The sequence below is a fragment of the Anomaloglossus baeobatrachus genome, chromosome 12 (assembly GCF_048569485.1).
Source record: "Anomaloglossus baeobatrachus isolate aAnoBae1 chromosome 12, aAnoBae1.hap1, whole genome shotgun sequence".
Taxonomy (NCBI): Eukaryota; Metazoa; Chordata; class Amphibia; order Anura; family Aromobatidae; genus Anomaloglossus; species Anomaloglossus baeobatrachus.
In genome coordinates, this window is record NC_134364.1 from 67,499,020 (window position 1) to 67,519,120 (window position 20,101).

Consider the following 20,101-nt stretch of genomic DNA (forward strand, 5'->3'; position numbering starts at 1 on the left):
GTCAGCGTGAGCCGGATGTGATCCATAAACCCCTTCTCCTATCCTCAAGGAAACAGAAGAGCAACGTTTGGGAATTTCTATTATTACTCAGTCTTTATTTTATAACTTTGTGTGTTATTCTTGTAAGCAAACAATATATTGTTTATATTAAAGCCTAAAACTTTACAAGACACAAGAACCAAACGTATTAAAGACTCCATATCCTCTGAGTGTGTGGCCTCTAGATATCAAGGACTCGCCCCCCGTGTTTGTGTATCCGGGGTGTGACGATCACCTTTGCAGCCTATACATTTCCCCTTGTAGTCGCACCCCACATCATGTGCAGATAAGAGCGTATGCAATACTTCCACATCAGAGGTGACGTCACCTGGTATAGGCCTATCAGCATCACATTGCCATCATTCCGACAGATCTGAAGGATCCAAACAAAGTACCCCAGCCTCATCAGGACTAGATTACTCAATTGTACGTAGCATCTATTGTGAAACCTGGTGACAAATTCTCATAAAACCTTTAGCCTATACTAGTGGCAAGTCAGCGCATTTAGTTTACCGTGTCCGACACTTTGATATTTAGCTGCTGTGACCCAAACTGACAGTTTCAGATATCTTTGATAAAATGTAGTGTTATGCAACTTGTGGCTGCTGCAAAACTGCAACTCCAAGCATGGAGAGACTGATCAAGTCAGCGTTGCATGCTGGGAGTTGTAGTTTTGTAGGGAATGTTTAGGAGGCTGGACGGGTGGTAGATGTAATGCAGCGAGGCAATACCTAAAGGCTTTTCTACATGTGGCCCAAAAAAATAAAAATAAAAAAATACATCAGTCAGGAGTTTTTTTTTAGAAATTTTATTTGTACATAAAACAATAATAAGTTGTTATCGCACTTTATAAACACTCGGATTTTGGCCCCTGGAACCGCCCAATGTGCAGTTACCAGATTCCAGCAGCAGGAGAACATTTCTACTCGTTCCCCAGAGATCTATTCAGTGTTGGGAAAGAAATAGAAAACGGAAACGAGGCCCAAAATAAAATCAAATATACAAGTAAGCGAGCTCGCAGGCTCAGGAAATGTTTGGCACAAAAATAATTACCTATAATTAAGTCACAACCATCTTATATGAGAAGCAAACACATTAGAAGGTTGAAGCGTCTTTAAAAGGGGTTGCTCACCATTAAAAAAAAAACAAACAAAAAAAACAAACTTCTGCCCAAAAACAGCGCTCCCCCCCGTCCACAGGTCGTGTGCGGGATCGCAGCTCAGCACCACTGATGTGGATAGGAATGAGCTCAGATACCACTCACCACCAGGTGTGGCGCTGTTTTTAGTATACAGCAGCCATGTTTTTCTGATATTGTACAACATCTTCACAGAAGACATTGTCCATTCTATTAAATACTTCTATTCCCCAAAAACGTCAATTCTGTGTTGTTGTTTTCTAAACCCTGCATTGTGACATTCCTCTGTTACGCCTCCAGGAAATTATGCTGCTGGGTGTAAAAAAAATAAAAATAATATATTTTTTGGATGTACCCCATAGCATAGACCCTACTAACAAGATGGGCATCGATCATAGATTTCCCAGGAGGGTGACCAGAGGAAAGACACAATGTAAAGTTAGAAGATAAGAAGTCACAGATTATTTCACAAGGGAATACAACTACTAAAGTGACATGTTCGGAAGACTCGGAGCAAAGCTGACCATGCTCGGCCTAGGGCAGGGCACGGGGAGGGACAGATGTCAATGACACCGGACAGAATCCGTGCACCATGTTTTGCCCTGCCCCAGGCATAACACATCAGCATTGCCCAAGGTAAAGAAATAAAAATACATAATCCTAACATAAGACGACCGTACCCAAGAGGATCCCAGTGTAACCCCCTCCCCACATGAAGGGCATGCCTCAGCACTGATTAGATCTTGCTTAATGTAGGAGACATTGTCGGCCCATAATAGTCCAGGTCATGATACCGACTCTCCTGGGTACGGACGTATTCACACAGCCATAATTTCTGTTCTGTATCACGCTTGTGGTCTCCTAACCTGAACTAACAGCGTCACATAATATATGACTACCAGGCTGTTAGCTCAGGACGGGTATCGCAATGGTAATACAGATCAGAAAGTACGGCCTAGGCCCTTCTGGCTAGAGGTTAAAAAAATAAATATCAACATCTTCTCACAAGATCCTAGTTAACCAATCGATGTTTGGCACCTGCCTGGCGGATTTCATGAGATCAGATAAGGAGAAAAAAAAACCTCTAAATAGTGATAGGTAGCAGTATTCAATTCTATTTACATGGAATAATCAGTCCAGGTCAAACAACAGGGCGTTGTCAAACAAAGGCACATTGTGTTCAGTGATCGGAGAAGAAGAGGGCAGAGCTGTCGGAGCAGGTGACGTCATAGAGGACATGGTCTGTACTGGATGGGTTGGGTGTAGGATTTGGAGCAAGTTCTGCACCATCCGGCAGATCATCTACATCAAGTTATGGGGCGGTGTGCAGAGACCCTCATCTTCCTCAGCGGGGCGGTCTGTGTGGGTTCGCTGGGCAGAGGGCTGTGTCAGGGGTGATGTGGACAGTCCATCGGCAGGTGTGGACTCTGCTGGTTTTCCTCGGAGGTTTCGTTGGTATTGGATTGTCTTGTGTTATCAGAATGACTGCTCCTCAGACTCTGGAGCCCGCTCAGACCCGAATGCTGCTCTTAATTGGCCAGAAACTGCTCCTCTTCCAAAGATATCTGCAAGTGACAAAGAAAAGTGATGAAATATTCACCAATAAGATCCTAATATTACAATGAGGAGAATGATGGAAAATCAATTAATACACAAACAATTATGGAGAAAACATGTACTTTTTATATACAATAACAGATAAGCCAATTGGAAACTGTCAGCAAGGCTGCAGACCAGCGCATCACTAACAGCTTAGCCCATACAAACAAGAGATGGCACGCCGTATGGTGTACGGGCATGTTCACATGTGGCAGAGGTCTAGGGGATGAGATCTGTACATCTTCATGGGGAGGCTGCAAGAACCCATCCATGAGGGTGAAGGAAACAAATCCACTGAGTGCATTTACCGATTCACAGTACAAACATGTCACAAGATGCTACTTACCTCGAATACTTAGGGGGCCGGTAACCACTGGAAGGCAGCACTGGTGGTCCGTGAACTTTATAATGAGCTCTGGACTATAAAATAAAAAAAGGCTTATTTGCAATTTTGTTTTCATTTACATTAAAAAATAAAACTCCCCTGGCCAGCAGTGGAAGGAGAGGGGGCAGCACATGCACCGGCCCCATTCACTGCTATGGGAACTGTGCATACGGTGGAGCAGTGAGAACCAGCGCATGTGCGGCCTCCTCTCCTGTCACTGCAGGGCGGCAGCCTCTTTAAAGGGAACCTGTCACCTAGAATATGCGTTCTGACCTATCAGACGCATGTGCCCTAATTACACCTCCTGACCCATCCTTGTGTTGTAACATTGTGTAATATTAAAGTAATAAAAAACATTTTATTACCTTCATATGTCCTATGTAAATTAGAGAGCTTCTGGTCACAGGGGCAGCGCCTTGCCCTATGGACGTCTGCATACTTTCTGTGGTATCACGCCCCTGTGGGCGTGATACCACGGAGTCACATGAGCGACGTCACCAACGCTCATTCTATCTTACGCGCATTGTGGCAGGCTTCTTTTCCGGGTGTTCACGCACCGGCTTCAGACGCGCACTGCGCATGCGCAGTGCACGTCTGAAACTGACAAGGAGAACCTGGAAGAGAAGCCTGCCACAATAGTAAGTGTAAACGAGCGCAGGATAGAATGAGCGACAGTGACGTGGCTCATGTGACTCCATGGTATAACGCCCACAGGGGCGCGATACCAAGGAAAGTATGCAGGGGCAAGGCGCCGACCCTGTGACCAGAAGCTCTCCAATTTACATAGGATACATATGAAGGTAAAATGTTTTTTTATTACTTTCATATTATACAATTTTATAACACAGGGATGGGTAGGGAGGTGTAATTAGGGCACATGCGTCTGCTGATAGGTCAGAAGGCATATTCTAGTTGACAGGTTCCCTTTAAAACATGAGCAAAACATGAGCAAAAAAAAAACAAAAACGACGGTATAAAGAGCACGATTCAGGGTAAAAGGAAGCAACATGTGGTGACACCTGGCGCCTACAAAGGCCAAAAATTAGTCGCAGTGTGGTCACATCAGTAGTCTGTCCGTTTAATATATATAAATTAAAAAAAAAAATGTGTTGAACTAAACAAATGAAAAAAACCAAACCTGACACTAAAAAGCGCAGTCATTAAAGGGGTTCACCAGTCACATGATACTCAGGAATTGTCCTTCGGATAAAGCATTAATATCAGATTGATCTGATAATCCGGCAACAGCTCGGAGTGAAGAGGAAGCCGTTCTCCAGATCACAGCTCCGCTCAGTGACTACATCCGGCCACAACAGGACCGTGTCACAGTCGAGTGGAAGGTGCTGGATCACAGCCGGTCTGACACTGATCACCCACCCTGAAGACAGGTCACCAATATTGTGTGACCGGTGACCCCCTTTACATGGAGACTGCTGGACTAAATGACACACAGGACATGGGATATTATGTGTAAGACAATCCTGCTGCTTCATTACACAGCTGCTGCAGAACATCATGTCAATCCTATATAGTGTAAACTGGGAGGAGATGGGACTAACTCACTACACTGTCTGGACCAAGAGGCATCAAATGACACTTTACATCACAGCCTTAAAGGGGCGGCCTGAAGGCTGAAGAAATGTCACTCTAAATCCCCAGCTATGTATTGTCCCAGTCTAAACTTATCTGTAATATAGCTGTATTAAACATCTCCTACTGTCAGAGTGCTGAGAGTACATGGCAGCCTGCAGAGAAGAGCGTCGCCCCCACAGTGATGGCACTTGTTGGGGGCGGGGGTTTGCATATCACCGGGTACTCTGACCCGCACATTGACTGTGTTCCCAGCTGTATGGATCTGATACAGATCACAGTGAGGGCACAGCAGCCTCCAGAGTGAGCTGCACTGATGACGCTGCATTCCAGGGAGGAGGCAAAGACTGACAGTGACTGCAGCCTCTGCTCTGATGATGCTTCATTTGAGTATCCAAGCATGCACTGGGATTCTCAAACAAAGCATCAGACAGTAAGGGGGAAACCAAACAAACAAACAAAAAAAAAAACCAAAGTAGTTAGTGTAGTCCGGGAGGAAAAGGAACGTTTTAATACAGCCACATTAGAAAGTAGTTTAGATTGGGGAAATGAATAGATAGGGATTTGGATTTCTGCAGCCTTCAGACCACCCCTTTAAATGGTAATCCATCAGCACAGGATGACTGTTCCCACCAAGCACAGGCGCTCGTGCATCATGGCGGCTAATCATCTAAATCCACCTTCCCACCTGCTGGTTTTCCCCTCTTCTGCGATTGACAACTCTGGTTCATAGAGCAGAGAAGGGAGGAGATAGAAAACCAGCAGGTAGAAAACGAGCGCCTGTGCTTGGTGGGAACAGTCATCCTGTGCTGGAGAGTCCCTATAAATAACAGACCTTTTGGTCGGTGCTTACCTTCAGCCGGATGTGGGTCCTTCTGTCAGTCATTTCCAGGATATTTATCTGGGTGGACCATGGAATAGTAGAAGGGGGTAAACTATCAGCCATATTCTTTTCATTACTAAATCTCGTCTCCTATAAAAAAAAAAAAAAAAAAGTCAGGTAACATCTCTGATACAATTGTGAAAACAGCCATTAACCGTTAGGGATTTTATCACTGCCAACACCAGCCTGGTCAGTTTAATAATGGGGAGATACATTTTATGCACCTTAGTTTGTCACCCCCTTCTCAGTACAATTGGCCACCCATCCCCCGCTGTGTAGTTTGACTTTTTTTTCCCATGGTAAACAATATAATACACACTGTAATGACAGCTACTGCAGGAGGGCTGCTCTCATGCTTATGTGGCCCCCAGTGCTCGTCTGAGCCCTCGGCCAAAGCCTGACAGCAGCGCTCCCACAGTAGTTGCCATTATGGCACAGCTTGCAGTTATTACACAGGCCAATAGATGGCAGCACCGAGTCATCACCATGTAACGCTGCATATTCACCAGTGATCCCCATCTCCAGTCCTCAGGCGCCCCCATGAGTGCATATTGAACTATCACCTGTGAAATACTAGGAAATTCTGAAAAAGAACTCATGGGGGCTCTTGAGAACTGGAGATGGGGAACACCGGTCTACATAACGGTCATCAACCTGTACCACTTCAGCTGTTGACACTACAACTCCCAGCATGCCCTACAGAACCACAGGATGCCAACCCCCATTCTAAATAATGAGAATAGCAGAAATAATCACAATGTGATATACGAGTATGTGCACGGGATATACTAATGGAGAAGACCCTCAGTGTAAAGCAAAATGGCAAAGAAAAACAGATGTGGTCAAAGAAAAATCAAATTCTCTTTCTGACGTCTCAGGGTTTTTCAAAATATAAATATATTTATTTATTATGAAAAAACCTCTGACGACATCTGTTCTTCTGCTTTGTTTCTTTCCATTTTTGCTTTCAAAGCAAATAGGATAAGAACAAAAACAGATAAAGTAAATAAGCAAGTAACCAGTGTGTGTGTGGGGGGGCACATGAGGATATCAGTCACATACGGACCCCATACTAATAATATGGACAAAATCACTCCATTATATATCCCCGGGTTCACACAGTCTGGTCGCAGTGTCGGGGGTCTCCTGCCCTGAACTCCACAGCCTCATAGGAATATAAGAGGTTGTAGAGTCCAGACTAGGAGACCCCCAGCACCGTGACCTGGATGTGTGAACGCGGCCTTAGTCGGTGTTGCCTGCTGCTTTATTGGACGACACAGGGACCCATTCTCCTATCCTGGATAGTGTGTGATGGATACATCCGCTCTACTCAATGGGTTCATGTGTTGAACAATCAGGCAGCACACGGACACCGCATACATGTGTGAATACAGTTATAACATATAACTCACCTGCAGAGTGTTGCTGTTCACACCATAGTAGAGGCTCTTCCATGGGCCAAAGTTGTCGGTGGACTTTGTCAGCTCGATGACCATGTTGTCGGCCGACACGTTGACAGCGATCTCGTTGGTGTTCAGGCCGTACTGCGGCAGGAAGGCCACAAATAAGACGCAAGGAGCATTCGATGTCTTCACACAAAAGCGGACTTCACACTGGTAGCTGCTGACCTCTGAGGTGACGCTGTGCTGGTCAATGTCCTTCACGTGGATGAGGAGAGTCACTGTGGTGGCATCCTGGGAGCAAGTGACTAGGGGACACTTGGAGGCCCCATTGGATTGGGGAGATTCCTTCTTCGTTGGCAAAGGAGTGGGCATCAGGCTGGGTGATGGGTCCTGTTGGATCACAGGCAGGGTGATCACCAGCTGCTTTTTGGTCTCGTCTAATTGGGGTCTGCCTCGACTGTCCTCTACCAGGTAGGGCAGGTTCAGCTGCAGCTTGTAGGCCGGATTGTAGGATTCCAGGCTCAGATCCTTGGGGTGGATTTGCAGGTTGATGGCGGTCTGGAGGTTCAGTAGGGGCAGGTATACGGTGATCACCAGCTCTTGGGGCACTGGGTTGGGTGCAGAGTCCCGGGAATTTTGGAAATCCTGCAGGCTGAAGAAGGAGCGGTGACGCATGGTGTACTCAGGGATGGTGGGCTCCAGGGGAGAAGGTCTGTGGTCACTGGCTGCTTTGAGGAGCAGGGTGGTCTCCGGGGTAGAGGGTGTGCGGTCACTGGCTGCTGTGGGGGGCTGGGTGGTCTCCGGGGGAGGTCTGTGGTCACTGGCTGCTGTGGGGGGCTGGGTGGTCTCCGGGGTAGAGGGTGTGCGGTCACTGGCTGCTGTGGGGGGCTGGGTGGTCTCCCCGCTCTTCTGCTCATTGTAGGAAGAAGGAGACTGCTGGGCGTCGGTCATACCCTGCGGTTTGGGAGCCTCTCCTGGGATCGGTTTGATGATGAAGGTCGGCCGTTCTCTCCCCATATAGTAATTGGCCATGATCTGGAAGTTCTCGGTGTCCACCTGCACGCGGTATTCCCGGGACACGGATGTCAGCGCCGTCAGATCCACGTAGGTGCTGAAGCGGTCACTCTGGGAGGCCTGCTGCAGGGTGTCCGGGTGGAAGACCACGTCGTAGACGAGCACACGGCAGTGCTCCGGGTCCAGCTCCTGCCGGGCAGGGTTGATGACGTACGGCAGGGTCCAGTGTTGGCCGCTCTCCTCGCTGGTGTCGGGCGCATGGTGCGGCTTCTGGATCTCGGGGCTGATGCACACGTTCACATAAGCCTTGTTGCGCCCGTTCACAATGGTCCGCAGGACATAACAGGGCTGCGGCTGGATGAACTGCACGTCATAGCCCTTCTGCCGCGCAATCTCCTGCATGTCCTGCTCGTAGCGGCGCCGGTTCTCGGAGTCCCGGGTCTCCGCCACGTACTTGGTGAAAAGCTCCTGGAGATTGAGGTCCTGGACATCTAAGCACTGCATCTTCTCCAGCTGGTCACCTAGGCAACAGGCGCTCAGTGATGAGGGGAAGGCAGATGTGCGCAAGCCGGGAACTGGCGGATTATTTATATTGCGCAAAACCCCGCCCCTCAGCCAATAGGGAGAAAGCGTCTTCTGGTTGTCCTGGAGACCAAAGCCCGCGGGTTATTTACAGTAGAGCAGCGCAGACACGTGCCGCCCAGACAGCTGATGGGGGCGGGGCTGCTCCTGTCCATTACACATCATTGGAGCACACATTGTGCATCCTAAATGGGGTTACTCTAGACTGGACTAAGCCTGGAAGAGGCCAAATGTATAGAAGTGGCTTCTCCGGCTTTATACACACAGTGCAAGCCTCCTGCAACTATCCTGCACTGACTGTGAGCCCAGTATAATAACGGACATCGGATTTATTACAGAACATTAGGAGATACAGAAGATAAACAGAAAATGCACAGTTTTTTGTACAGGGAGGATCTTAAAATCTTCTGTCACCACAAACATGTCCTGATCATCCAGTCACACATTCTGCAATTTACTGCAACACAAAAATGATTGTTATTTACAGCCGAACTCCAAATGCAGCAGTAGTGGTGACAGTCACTGATGGGTGTATTGTATGTGTGATGTTCCCATAGATCAATAGTCGTCTGGTGATAAGCACAGACTGGTGCGGAGCCCTCACACATCTGTAATCTGGTAGATCAGGAAATGTGATCACTTGCAAGTGAAAAGGTAATTCATTCCTAAATAATCTGATTACCTTTTAACAGTAAGGGGTGCTTCACACACAGCGAGCTCGCTGCCGAGATCGCTGCTGAGTCACGTTTTTTGTGACGCAGCAGTGACCTCATTAGCGATCTCGCTGTGTGTGACACTGAGCAGCGATCTGGCCCCTGCTGCGAGATCGCTGCTCGTTACACACAGCCCTGGTTCGTTTTCTTCAAAGCCGCTCTCCTGCTGTGACACACAGATCGCTGTGTGTGACAGCAAGAGAGCGACAAATGAAGCGAGCAGGGAGCAGGAGCCGGCGTCTGACAGCTGAGGTAAGCTGTATCCAAGATAAACATCGGGTAACCAAGGTGGTTACCCGATATTTACCTTAGTTACCAGCCTCTGCAGCTCTCACGCTGCCTGTGCTGCCGGCTCCGGCTCTCTGCACATGTAGCTGCTGTACACATCGGGTTAATTAACCCGATGTGTACAGCAGCTAGGAGAGCAAGGAGCCAGCGCTAAGCAGTGTGCGCGGCTCCCTGCTCTCTGCACATGTAGCTGCATTACACATCGGGTTAATTAACCCGATGTGTACTGTAGCTATGGTAGGAGAGCAAGGAGCCAGCGCTCAGTGTGCGCGGCTCCCTGCTCCCTGCTCACACAGCTGTGCGCTGGTAACTAATGTAAACATCGGGTAACCATACCCGATGTTTACCTTAGTTACCAGTCTCCGCAGCTTCCAGACGGCAGCTCCGTGCAAGCGCAGCGTCGCTTGCACGTCGCTGCTGGCTGGGGGCTGTTCACTGGTCGCTGGTGAGATCTGCCTGTTTGACAGCTCACCAGCGACCATGTAGCGATGCAGCAGCGATCCTGACCAGGTCAGATCGCTGGTCGGATCGCTGCTGCATCGCTAAGTGTGAAGGTACCCTAAGGATACCTTCACACTTAAGGCCCCGTCACACTAAAGCAACATCGCTAGCAACATCGCTGCTAAGGAACAACTTTTGTGACGTTGCTAGCGATGTTGCTGTGTGTGACATCCAGCAACAACCTGGCCCCTGCTGTGAGGTCGTTGGTTGTTGCTGAATGTCCTGGGCCATTTTTTAGTTGTTGCTGTCCTGCTGTGAAGCACAGATCGCTGTGTGTGACAGCGACAGAGCAACAACTAAATGTGCAGGCAGCAGGAGCCGGCTTCTGCGGAGGCTGGTAACCAATGTAAACATCGGGTAACCAAGAAGCCCTGTCCTTGGTTACCCGATATTTACCTTCGTTACCAGCCTCCGCCGCTCTCACTGCCAGTGCCGGCTCCTGCTCTGTGCACATGTAGCTGCAGGACACATCGGGTTAATTAACCCGATGTGTGCTGTAGCTAGGAGAGCAAGGAGCCAGTGCTAAGCATTGTGCGCTGCTCCCTGCTCTGTGCACATTTAGCTGCAGCACACATCGGGTAATTAACCCCATGTGTGCTGTAACTAGGAGAGCAGGGAGCCAGCGCTCAGTGTGCGCTGCTCCCTGCTCTCTGCACGTGTGGCTGGTCACTGGTTGCTGGTGAGCTCACCAGCAACTCGTGTAGCCACGCTCCAGCGATCCCTGCCAGGTCAGGTTGCTGGTGGGATCGCTGGAGCGTCGCAGTGTGACATCTCACCAGCAACCTCCTAGCAACTTACCAGCGATCCCTATCGTTGTTGGGATCGCTGGTAAGTTGCTTAGTGTGACTGGACCATTAGCGATGCAGCAGCGATCCGACCAGCGATCTGACCTGGTCAGAATCGCTGCTGCATCGCCACATGGTCGCTGGTGAGCTGTCAAACAGGCAGATCTCACCAGCGACCAATGACCAGCCCCCAGCCAGCAGCGACGTGCAAGCGACGCTGCGCTTGCACGGAGCCGCCGTCTGGAAGCTGCGGAGACTGGTAACTAAGGTAAACATCGGGTATGGTTACCCGATGTTTACATTAGTTACCAGCGCACACCGCTTAGCTGTGTGTGCAGGGAGCAGGGAGCCGCGCACACTGAGCGCTGGCTCCTTGCTCTCCTAGCTACAGTACACATCGGGTTAATTAACCCGATGTGTACAGCAGCTACATGTGCAGAGAGCAGGGAGCCGCGCACACTGCTTAGCGCTGGCTCCTTGCTCTCCTAGCTGCTGTACACATCGGGTTAATTAACCCGATGTGTACAGCAGCTACATGTGCAGCGAGCCGGAGCCGGCAGCACAGGCAGCGTGAGAGCTGCAGAGACTGGTAACTAAGGTAAATATCGGGTAACCACCTTGGTTACCCGATGTTTATCTTGGTTACAGCTTACCTCAGCTGTCAGACGCCGGCTCCTGCTCCCTGCTCGCTTCATTTGTCGCTCTCTCGCTGTCACACACAGCGATCTGTGTGTCACAGTGGGAGAGCGCCTTTGAAGAAAACGAACCAGGGCTGTGTGTAACGAGCAGCGATCTCGCAGCAGGGGCCAGATCGCTGCTCAGTGTCACACACAGCGAGATCGCTAATGAGGTCACTGCTGCGTCACAAAAAGCGTGACTCAGCAGCGATCTCGGCAGTGAGCTCGCTGTGTGTGAAGCACCCCTAAGGATGACCTTAGAGGTGATTATAGGGTTTAGCTATTTTACATGTGCTCACAGTGCAGAAACCTCCTCCTTTGTTTCCACTTGACTTTTGCATGGACGAGTGCAATCCGATAAAACATCAGATTGCTATCACTCTGGTGCAAAACTATGGGGCAACGTCCATCTGTGATTGATTTCTCATGCCATAGCGACATGTGAAATTAATCGCAGCATGCTGCGTTTGGCAGCAAGTCTTGGCTCATGCACCCCCATACAAGTCTATGGGAGAGTGTGAGAAGACTATGGGAGAGTGTAATCCGAGTGCAGTGCGATATACGAAGAGACAGGCAGCGGAGGAGAAGGGGAGAAAGTGCCCCCTCTCTTCTCAGCAGCTGAGATCGTGATAGTAAGATCACATTGTCAAGGGAGGAATTTTGGGTCAAGACTGCTAATGGAGTCTTCGTTTAGGATCCAGAGACGGTGCCCCATTAATGCTGTATACCAGTGCCGATATATATCAATGTATATAAGATAAAGAACACACAGACAACATGCTCTCTCCTTGAGTCAGCAATACCCACTGAGCTCATTATTATATTGAAAGAAACTTAATTATTACAGAAGGCACCTTCGGCCTTGAAAATGATACACAGAGTTTATGGGAGTGTCACTCCCCTATTTCCTATTTCTCCCAGCAGATGTTCATTAAAACATTCTTTCTGTGTGGACACTACTGATAAGAGTTTGTAGCTTCACATTTTGGTTTCATTATCTTTGGTTAACCCCTTCATGACTATACAACTTTAAATTATACTATAGGTCTGTGCAATGGCTACATAGACAGACAGATCATTTTGCATCTACATCTAGATTTTGATTTAGTTATATACACAGATATTCTTATTACGTTTAAACAAACAAGCTATAGCTCAGTGCCACCTCCACAACATCACAGTCACATGACCCTTATCTGACACCAGCAGCAGAGGGTCATTAGCATATCACTTCCCATGCTCTCGCATCAGAAGCCATACACTAGTGATACCGTACCCCAAGTCTGAGTGTGGACTGGCTGCAGCCTCATATATGGAGACCCGACATCCATGACACGGATCTGGGAATGCGGCCTTATTCCAAAGCCCCATTGTCGGGATCAGTCTGGGCAAAGATAAGAGCCTCGGGATAGGTGATAACCTTAATGATTGGAAACTCTTAAAACAAAGTGGGCTACCATTAATAACAATAATCTTTATTATAGCACTAAAATATTCCACGGCGCTTTACATACATCAGCAACACTGTCCCCATTAGGGCTCACAATCTAGATTTCCTATCTCCATGTCTTTGTGATATTAAATTCACTTGATTTACGCAGCGAGACGCATCTCTTGAGCCACTTGCGGACATAGACGGAAAAGGCCCCTTTTCAGCACAAGAGCTCATCAAAATGCACAATTCCTCCTGCTTTAGAGCTATAAATGGGCCCCCTTAACTCTCAGGCCCCAGTGTGGGGACACAGGTTGCACCAATGATATGTCCCCCCCCGCCTGCCCTGAACCCCTGTTGCCAACTGAGCAGCACCCGTGTACCATACTGAGGCCCAGAGACTCTTACCTATCTTCTGCGGCTTTATTAGATGGATAATAGACCTTAAATAAAAATACACTTCTTGGAAAAGAACCCTGAAAAAAAATAAAAATATGAATTAACACCACGTAGTACCTCTGTCCCGAGTGAGCGGCTGCCATGTTTATGCCTCAAAATGTAGCACAGTTTAATATTTTAGACACTTTTCAACCCCGTTGGTATTATTCAGTGAAGGGTCACAGCTAATTTATGAGATATTGAATAGATTTCCAACCGTAGTTTAGACAGACCAGACAGATTAATTGGCCATTATGATCTTCAGCAACATAATGTGCAAAATGCGTCTGCAAGTGGAAGTGAATAGGTTTCTGTGCATGACTAGTATAAGTAGCATGTTGTGGTGCGTCATCCGTCTTCAGAAGACTCCAAAGTAATCCTTACATAGACTTATAACTACAACTCTTATGTGATGTATTAATGAGACATGTGGATCTAACGTAGGACTTAGTATTTGAGATTTATAACTATTAAGCCTGCTTTACACACTACTATGTATCTTACAATGTGTCGGCGGGGTCACTTCGTAAGTGACGCACATCCGGCATTGTAAGGTACATTGCAGTGTGTGACAGGTATGTGCGATTGCGATTGAACGAAAATCCGTTCATCACAGACACCTCGTACCTTTCTCTAAAATTGAAGGCAGGTTGTTCATCCTACCCGGGGTAGCACACATCACAGTGTGTGACACTCTGGGAACGATGAACAGATCTTACCAGCGTCCTGCAGCTCCCGGCCGGTAATGCGGAAGGAAAGAGGTGGACGGGATGTTTACATCCCGCTCAGCTCCGCCCCTCCGCTTCTATTGGCCGGCTGCCGCATGACGTCGATGTGACGCCGAACGTCCCTTCCACTCCAGGAAGTGGACGTTCGCCGCCCACATCGAGGTCGTATGGACGGGTAAATACGTGTGACGGGGGTTAATAGTTTGTGCGGCACGTTCAACAAATTGAATGTGCCACACATACGATGGGGGCATTGCAAATCGCATACGAAATTGCAACGTGTAAAGCAGGCTTAAGTCTTGCACTTATCCTGTGTGATCCCATTACAATACATTCGCTCGGCATCACTCATGTATCAGGCACCTTTTGCTATTTTATATGTTCATTTTAATTGATGAAATAATACTTTTTTTATTTTCTCTTATTCAGTTACTTCTATTGCTCCAAATCTAACCATGATTGGGATAAGCTAATTATTTACTTACAAGGTTATACAAGTATAAAGGCTACTTTACACACTGCGACATCTTTCGAGATCGCACATGCGTAAAATGACCTATGTGCGATCTCGAAAGAGAATTTCACATCGCTAACGAGATCGCTAGCGATGTCGCAGTGTGTAAAGTAGCCTTAAAGGTACCATCACACACAACGAGATCGCTAGCAAGATCGCAGCTGAGTCACAGTTTCTGTGACGCAGTAGCGATCCCGTTAGCGATCTCGTTATGTGTGACATCTACCAGAGATCAGGCCTCTGCTGTGAGATCTCCAGTCGTTGCAGAATGGTCCAGGCCATTTTCTTCAAAGGCGATGTCCTGCTGGGCAGGACACATCTCTGTGTTTGACACTGTGTGACAGGGTCACAGTGACTGCTGAGATCGTTATACAGGTCGCTACTGCGACCTGTATTGTTCCTGCATCGCTGGTAAGATCTGACTGTGTGACATCTCACCTGCGACCTCCCAGCGACTTACCTGCGATCTCTATCAGGTCGCCTCGTTTTCGGGATCGCTGGTAAGTCGCTGTGTGTGACTGGGCCTTAAGGGAATAGGTTTCTGTTGTGACGTTTTTGTCCAATTATCCCAAAATATTCTAACAAAGCCTGAACAAAAGGCTGATCGGGGGTTTCTGCAGAATGAAATCCTTAACAGTGAATGAAATGTATATTTGGCATTTCATTAGGTGACCTGACTAAATTCATGTGTGGAAGGCCCCTCTAAATATTATGCAAAACTCCCATTGTTTGCCCTGATTTTAACATCAATAGGTTTGTGGGTAGCACAGGTTACATTACTGAGCCCAAACAATGTCTCTACCCTGCGAATACAATGTGTGAAATAGCCGGCTGATGGGGAGCGGCTCCTCCATTGTCTGCACATATTACTGGAGCTGCTTATTTATGGATTCTGCTGTTTTGTAAATACAGGAAAGAAAACTGCAGCCCCATGAATATGCATTGGTGATAAAGAGGTTTTCTTACAGGATTGATGGTGAGACATTCCGTATTAGAGATGGAGAAAGGATCATGTTTATCTGCGATGACTATTACATCAGGCAGAGGATATAATCGCAATGTATAGTCATACGCCCAGTACACGGGGCTGACGAAAAGCGGAAGAGGCGTCATGTGTCCCTGAGACAGGATCGTTTTCACAAACTAGGAAGGAAAACAAAATGGTTGAGAAAGATTATAAAATGTAGAAATGATTACATCTACAAAGACACCAATAAGGGAGAGGGCGTTACAATTCTTTCCACATTATACTAAAATCATCCGAATCTGCCAACTTTAATGGAAATAAAGACCTAAAGGTTCATTAACAAGAACCAACCAGCAGCACAATAAACGTACTGATTGGCAGTTGTTTGTCGGTTTACACAGGGACACCAAGCAAACAATGTGCACAGAGTGATCTATACTACATCGCTCAGTGCGCACAGGCGGCCATAGTTCTCAGCGGTGAGTTATTTTTACACAGGACAATGCAGCACTGAAAACGAGGATCCTTTATATTGCGCCAAAGATAATTCCACCCAATGAAGGAGCATTTTTGCTCATTCATCGGGAGACTGTCAGCCTATTTACACAACAAAATAATCATCAGACGGACATTTTTCTCAACTACCATGCTCAGGTGCTCAGTATACGTAACTAGTGATGAGTGAGCACTACCATGCTCGGTACTCATAACAAGCAGTTGGATGCTCGGATTGGCGCGACTCGAGTACCCCAGTCATCACTAGTTACGAGTACTGAGCCCCAGAGCATGGTAGTGCCCGCTCATCACTAGTTACGAGTACTGAGCACCCAAGCATGGTAGTGCCCGCTCATCACTAGTTACGAGTACTGAGCACCTGAGCATGGTAGTGCCCGCTCATCACTACTTTTTTATCTTCCATCACATCCAATCACCTTTTGAATCTCCCTTTGCTAAAGTGATTATTGCAAACATTTCTAATAATGGATGATTTGCACAAAAATCTTCAAGAGGTTCATAGGAAGTGGTGTCACAGAGAGGTTTTAATATAACACTTGTCTCTGGTGGTCTATAGGGATCTGTGCGCTGCTGTAGATTTCTGGGCCTCTGTGGAGGAGGTCAGTGTTTTCCCCCAGGGGTAATTGAGTGTCTGCATAAGAAAAACTGTAAAAAATTGGGGGGCAATAGAGGTGCATCATGAGCCCCTGGCAGCTTTTTAATATCACGTTACTGCACTAGGGCAGTGGAGAGGAGGTAAAAAAAAAAAAAAAAAAAAAGAAGCGACACTTACGGTACACGGCTGCTTCTCCACGCCATAAATGATACTGTCGATGACATCCTCGAGCTCCACCTCATTCACAGAGCGCAGCACAGTGCTCAGGTACTTGCTAGCCTCCCTGAAATACAAATAATCAGGTTAGCAGATCATACTTTTTCTGCGGCGCCCATATCTATAATGTGACCCCCCCATTCTCCCACTACAGGAGGCCGCTGCCCATCACCCGGATTGTGAGGCAGACAAATGTCCGTCTATGTACTGTTTACACATTGTTAAGGGTGCTTTACACGCTGCAACATCGCTAGCGATCTCGTTAGCGATGTGACATGCCAAATCGCAGATAAGATTTGCCGAGATCGCACATAGGTCATTTTTTTTTTTATAGCGCCGGTCACATGTGCGATCTCGGCAAATCATATGTGCGATCTGGCATGTTACATCGCTAACGAGATCGCTAGCGATGTCGCAGTGTGTAAAGTACCCTTTAGGGTTTTGTATGCACAGTTTTTGGCGCAGAAACTCCAGGTTTTGGAGGAGGATTTGGAGAATATTCGCTCAGTTTCTGCTTCAAAAACTCCTTGGAAATCTTCACGTGCATCTAGCCTTAGGGAATGTTCACAAAGTGACTGAAGTTTTATGGAGCAGATCCTTCCTTTGCTTCAAATGGTTTCTATGAACTCTTCCTCCTGTTATTTGTAGGAAATCCCCTTTTGCTGTTCCTTTTATTTTTTGTTTCCAGAAGTTATTTCTGCTTGAAACAAATCATGGTCTTTGGCTGCCTGAATACCCTGCGTGCCCATAGTCTAGGGGTCTGTTATTCAGGCAGATTTCCCTTGGAACCCGCCACAAAAAAAATGACGCTCTTCTCGGGGGCTCTACCACCTGAGAAATGTCAGCAAGTGCAGAAACCCACCTACACCCCACCTACTGTCTCCTCCCCAAAATCCTTTAGGATGTAAGCCCGCAAGGGCAGGGCCCTCTTCCCTCTGTACCAGTCTGTCTATTGTAACTTGTATATGTATTCTGTATGTAACCCCCTCATGTACAGCACCATGGAATCAATGGTGCTCTATACATAAACAATAATAATAATAATAATAATAATAATAATAATAATAATAATAAAAAACCTTTAGGGCTCCTGCGCACGTTGCGGGTTTTTTTGCGTTTCTGCAGCGTTTTAAGCTGCAGCGTCACATTGTCAAAATGCATGCGTTCTGCTTTCCCAGCAAAGTCTATGAGAATCATGCAAAATCCATGCGCACGATGTTTTTTTTTTTTTTTTTTTTTTTTTTTTTTTTAAACGCAGCGTTTTGAGTGTTAAAAATTTGACAAAATCTTTGCGTTTAAAAAAGCAGCATGTCAGTTCTTTTGTCCGTTTTGGCAGCTTTCTACTCCCATTGAAATCAATGAGTTGTAGAAAAACGCTACCAAAATGCTAAGCAATGCGTTTGCACTGCATTTTTGTTGTGATCCGCATGTGTTGTTTTTTTTTTAACACAACTGCAGGTTTTTCAGTCTTTCTCTCTGTCCATGTAGGTCTCTCCCTCCCACCCCCTCCCTCATACTCACCAATCCATGATCACCGGCGCAGCGCTGCACGGCGTTCACACTGTGGCGCCTTCTCTTTTGAAAATGCCGTATTCCCTGCTTCCCCTGCCCACTGGAACCTATGATTGGTTGCAGTCAGACACACCCCCACGCTGAGTGACAGCTGTCTCACTGTAACCAATCACAGCCGCCGGTGGGCTTGTCTATATCGAGCAGTAAAACAATAAATAATTAAAAAAAAAAAAAAAGACGAGCGGTCTCCCCCAATTTGGATACCAGCCAGGATAAAGCCACACGGCTGAAGGCTGGTATTCTCAGGATGGGGAGCTCCACGTTATGGGGAGCCCCCCAGCCTAACAATATCAGCCAGCAGCCACCTGGAATTGCCGCATCCATTAGATGCGACAGTCCCGGGACTCTACCCGGTTCATCCCGAATTGCCCTGGTGCGGCGGCAATCTGGGTAATAAGAAGTTAATGGCAGCAGCCCATAGCTGCCACTAAGTCCTAGGTTAATCATTGCAGGCATCTCCCAGAGATACCTTCCATGATTAACCCGTAAGTTAAAGAAAATAAACACACACATCCAAAAAAATCTTTATTTGTAATGAAAGACAAAAAAACACCCTCTTTCACCACTTTATTAAGCCCTCAAAAACACCTCCAGGTCCGACGTAATCCACGCAAGGTCCCACGACTCTTTCAGCTCTGCTACATCGGAAGCTGACAGGAGCGGCAGTAGAAGGCCTAAGCCACACGGCGAGAAAATCGGTGCGAGTGGAGTGCGATAAAACATTATTGCATTCCACTCGGACCAATTCTAACCTGTGTATCAGCGCACACGAGCGATTATTTTCTCAGTCCTAATCGGCCCGAGAAAACAATAGCAGCATGCTACAATGCGATTGTAATGCAAGACTCTTTTCTCTCGCACCCATTCAAGTGAATGGGGCGAGAGAAAAATCGCACTGCACTCGCGGTACACCGGTGTACCACGAGTGCAGAGCGGCAAATCGCATTAGCCGGCTACGGCCGGAGTCACACTTGCGCATATCTCGTGCGAGTCTTGCATCGCATCACCCGGCTCGGAATGATGCTCTCCGGACAGGAGCGTCTCAGCTGCATAGAAATACATGCAGGCGATCCACTCCTGTCAGGAGAGTGCGGCCGTGCCAGGTGATGCGATGTGAGACTCGCACGAGATACGCGCAAGTGTGACTCCTGCCTACGGAGGAGAGAGGGAGAGAAATCCCTCCCTCCCCTCCTCCGTACCGGCCCGCCCACCGCAGCTGAGGTCCGCTCGCAGTCGGACAGCAGACGCAGGGAAACTAGCATGACACTCGGCTCCTGCTGTGCTGCTAGCGCGAGCAGAGTGTCATGCAAGCATCGCAGTAGTGCCCCGTGTGGCCCCAGCCGAACACCGCCGCTCCTGTGAGCTCCATGCAGCAACTGAAGTGAGTCGCGCGATCAGCTGTGCTGTCACTGAGGTTACTCGCGGCCACCACTCTCAGGTGGAGGACTGCAGCTGTGGCCACGAGTAACCTGATTGACGGCACCGCTGATCGCGCGGCTCACTGCAGTCACTCAGGGGATTTGCAA

At 47.7% G+C, this 20,101-nt stretch overlaps 2 protein-coding genes across 3 annotated transcripts in view; both read right to left on the bottom strand.

The window, feature by feature from the left end:
* Positions 1-883: 883 nt before the first annotated feature.
* Positions 884-8,639, bottom strand: LOC142258515 (protein kintoun-like). Its single transcript, XM_075331136.1, has 4 exons — positions 7,047-8,639; positions 5,605-5,724; positions 3,123-3,196; positions 884-2,742 (listed from the first exon to the last, which is right to left on the bottom strand). The coding sequence occupies exons 1-4, from the start codon at positions 8,553-8,555 to the stop codon at positions 2,688-2,690; spliced, it is 1,758 nt and encodes a 585-aa protein (XP_075187251.1). The 5' UTR covers positions 8,556-8,639; the 3' UTR covers positions 884-2,687.
* Positions 8,640-11,776: 3,137 nt separating this feature from the next.
* The window catches only part of LOC142258516 (DNA polymerase epsilon subunit 2-like), a 32,829-nt gene continuing 24,504 nt past the window's right edge, over positions 11,777-20,101 (bottom strand). Inside the window, exons 2-4 of one of the 2 annotated variants that reach the window (XM_075331138.1) lie at positions 16,965-17,070; positions 15,676-15,852; positions 11,777-13,505 (exon numbers count right to left, since the gene is read on the bottom strand). In XM_075331138.1, coding sequence (XP_075187253.1) covers positions 13,434-13,505; positions 15,676-15,852; positions 16,965-17,070 — 355 coding nt within the window. In that variant the 3' untranslated portion in view covers positions 11,777-13,433. Of the gene's footprint in view, positions 15,853-16,964; positions 17,071-20,101 lie in introns of both variants that reach the window. The other variant, XM_075331137.1, reaches the window with a different exon arrangement.

Coding starts and splice junctions, on each gene's coding strand:
- LOC142258515 (XM_075331136.1), bottom strand. CDS start 8,555: ATGCAGTGCTTAGATGTCCAGGACCTCAATCTCCAGGAGCTTTTCACC. Junction 3,197..5,604: donor GGACCCACATCCGGCTGAAG/GTAAGCACCGAC, acceptor TTTATTTTATAG/TCCAGAGCTCATTATAAAGT. Junction 2,743..3,122: donor CGGCCCCCTAAGTATTCGAG/GTAAGTAGCATC, acceptor TGTCACTTGCAG/ATATCTTTGGAAGAGGAGCA.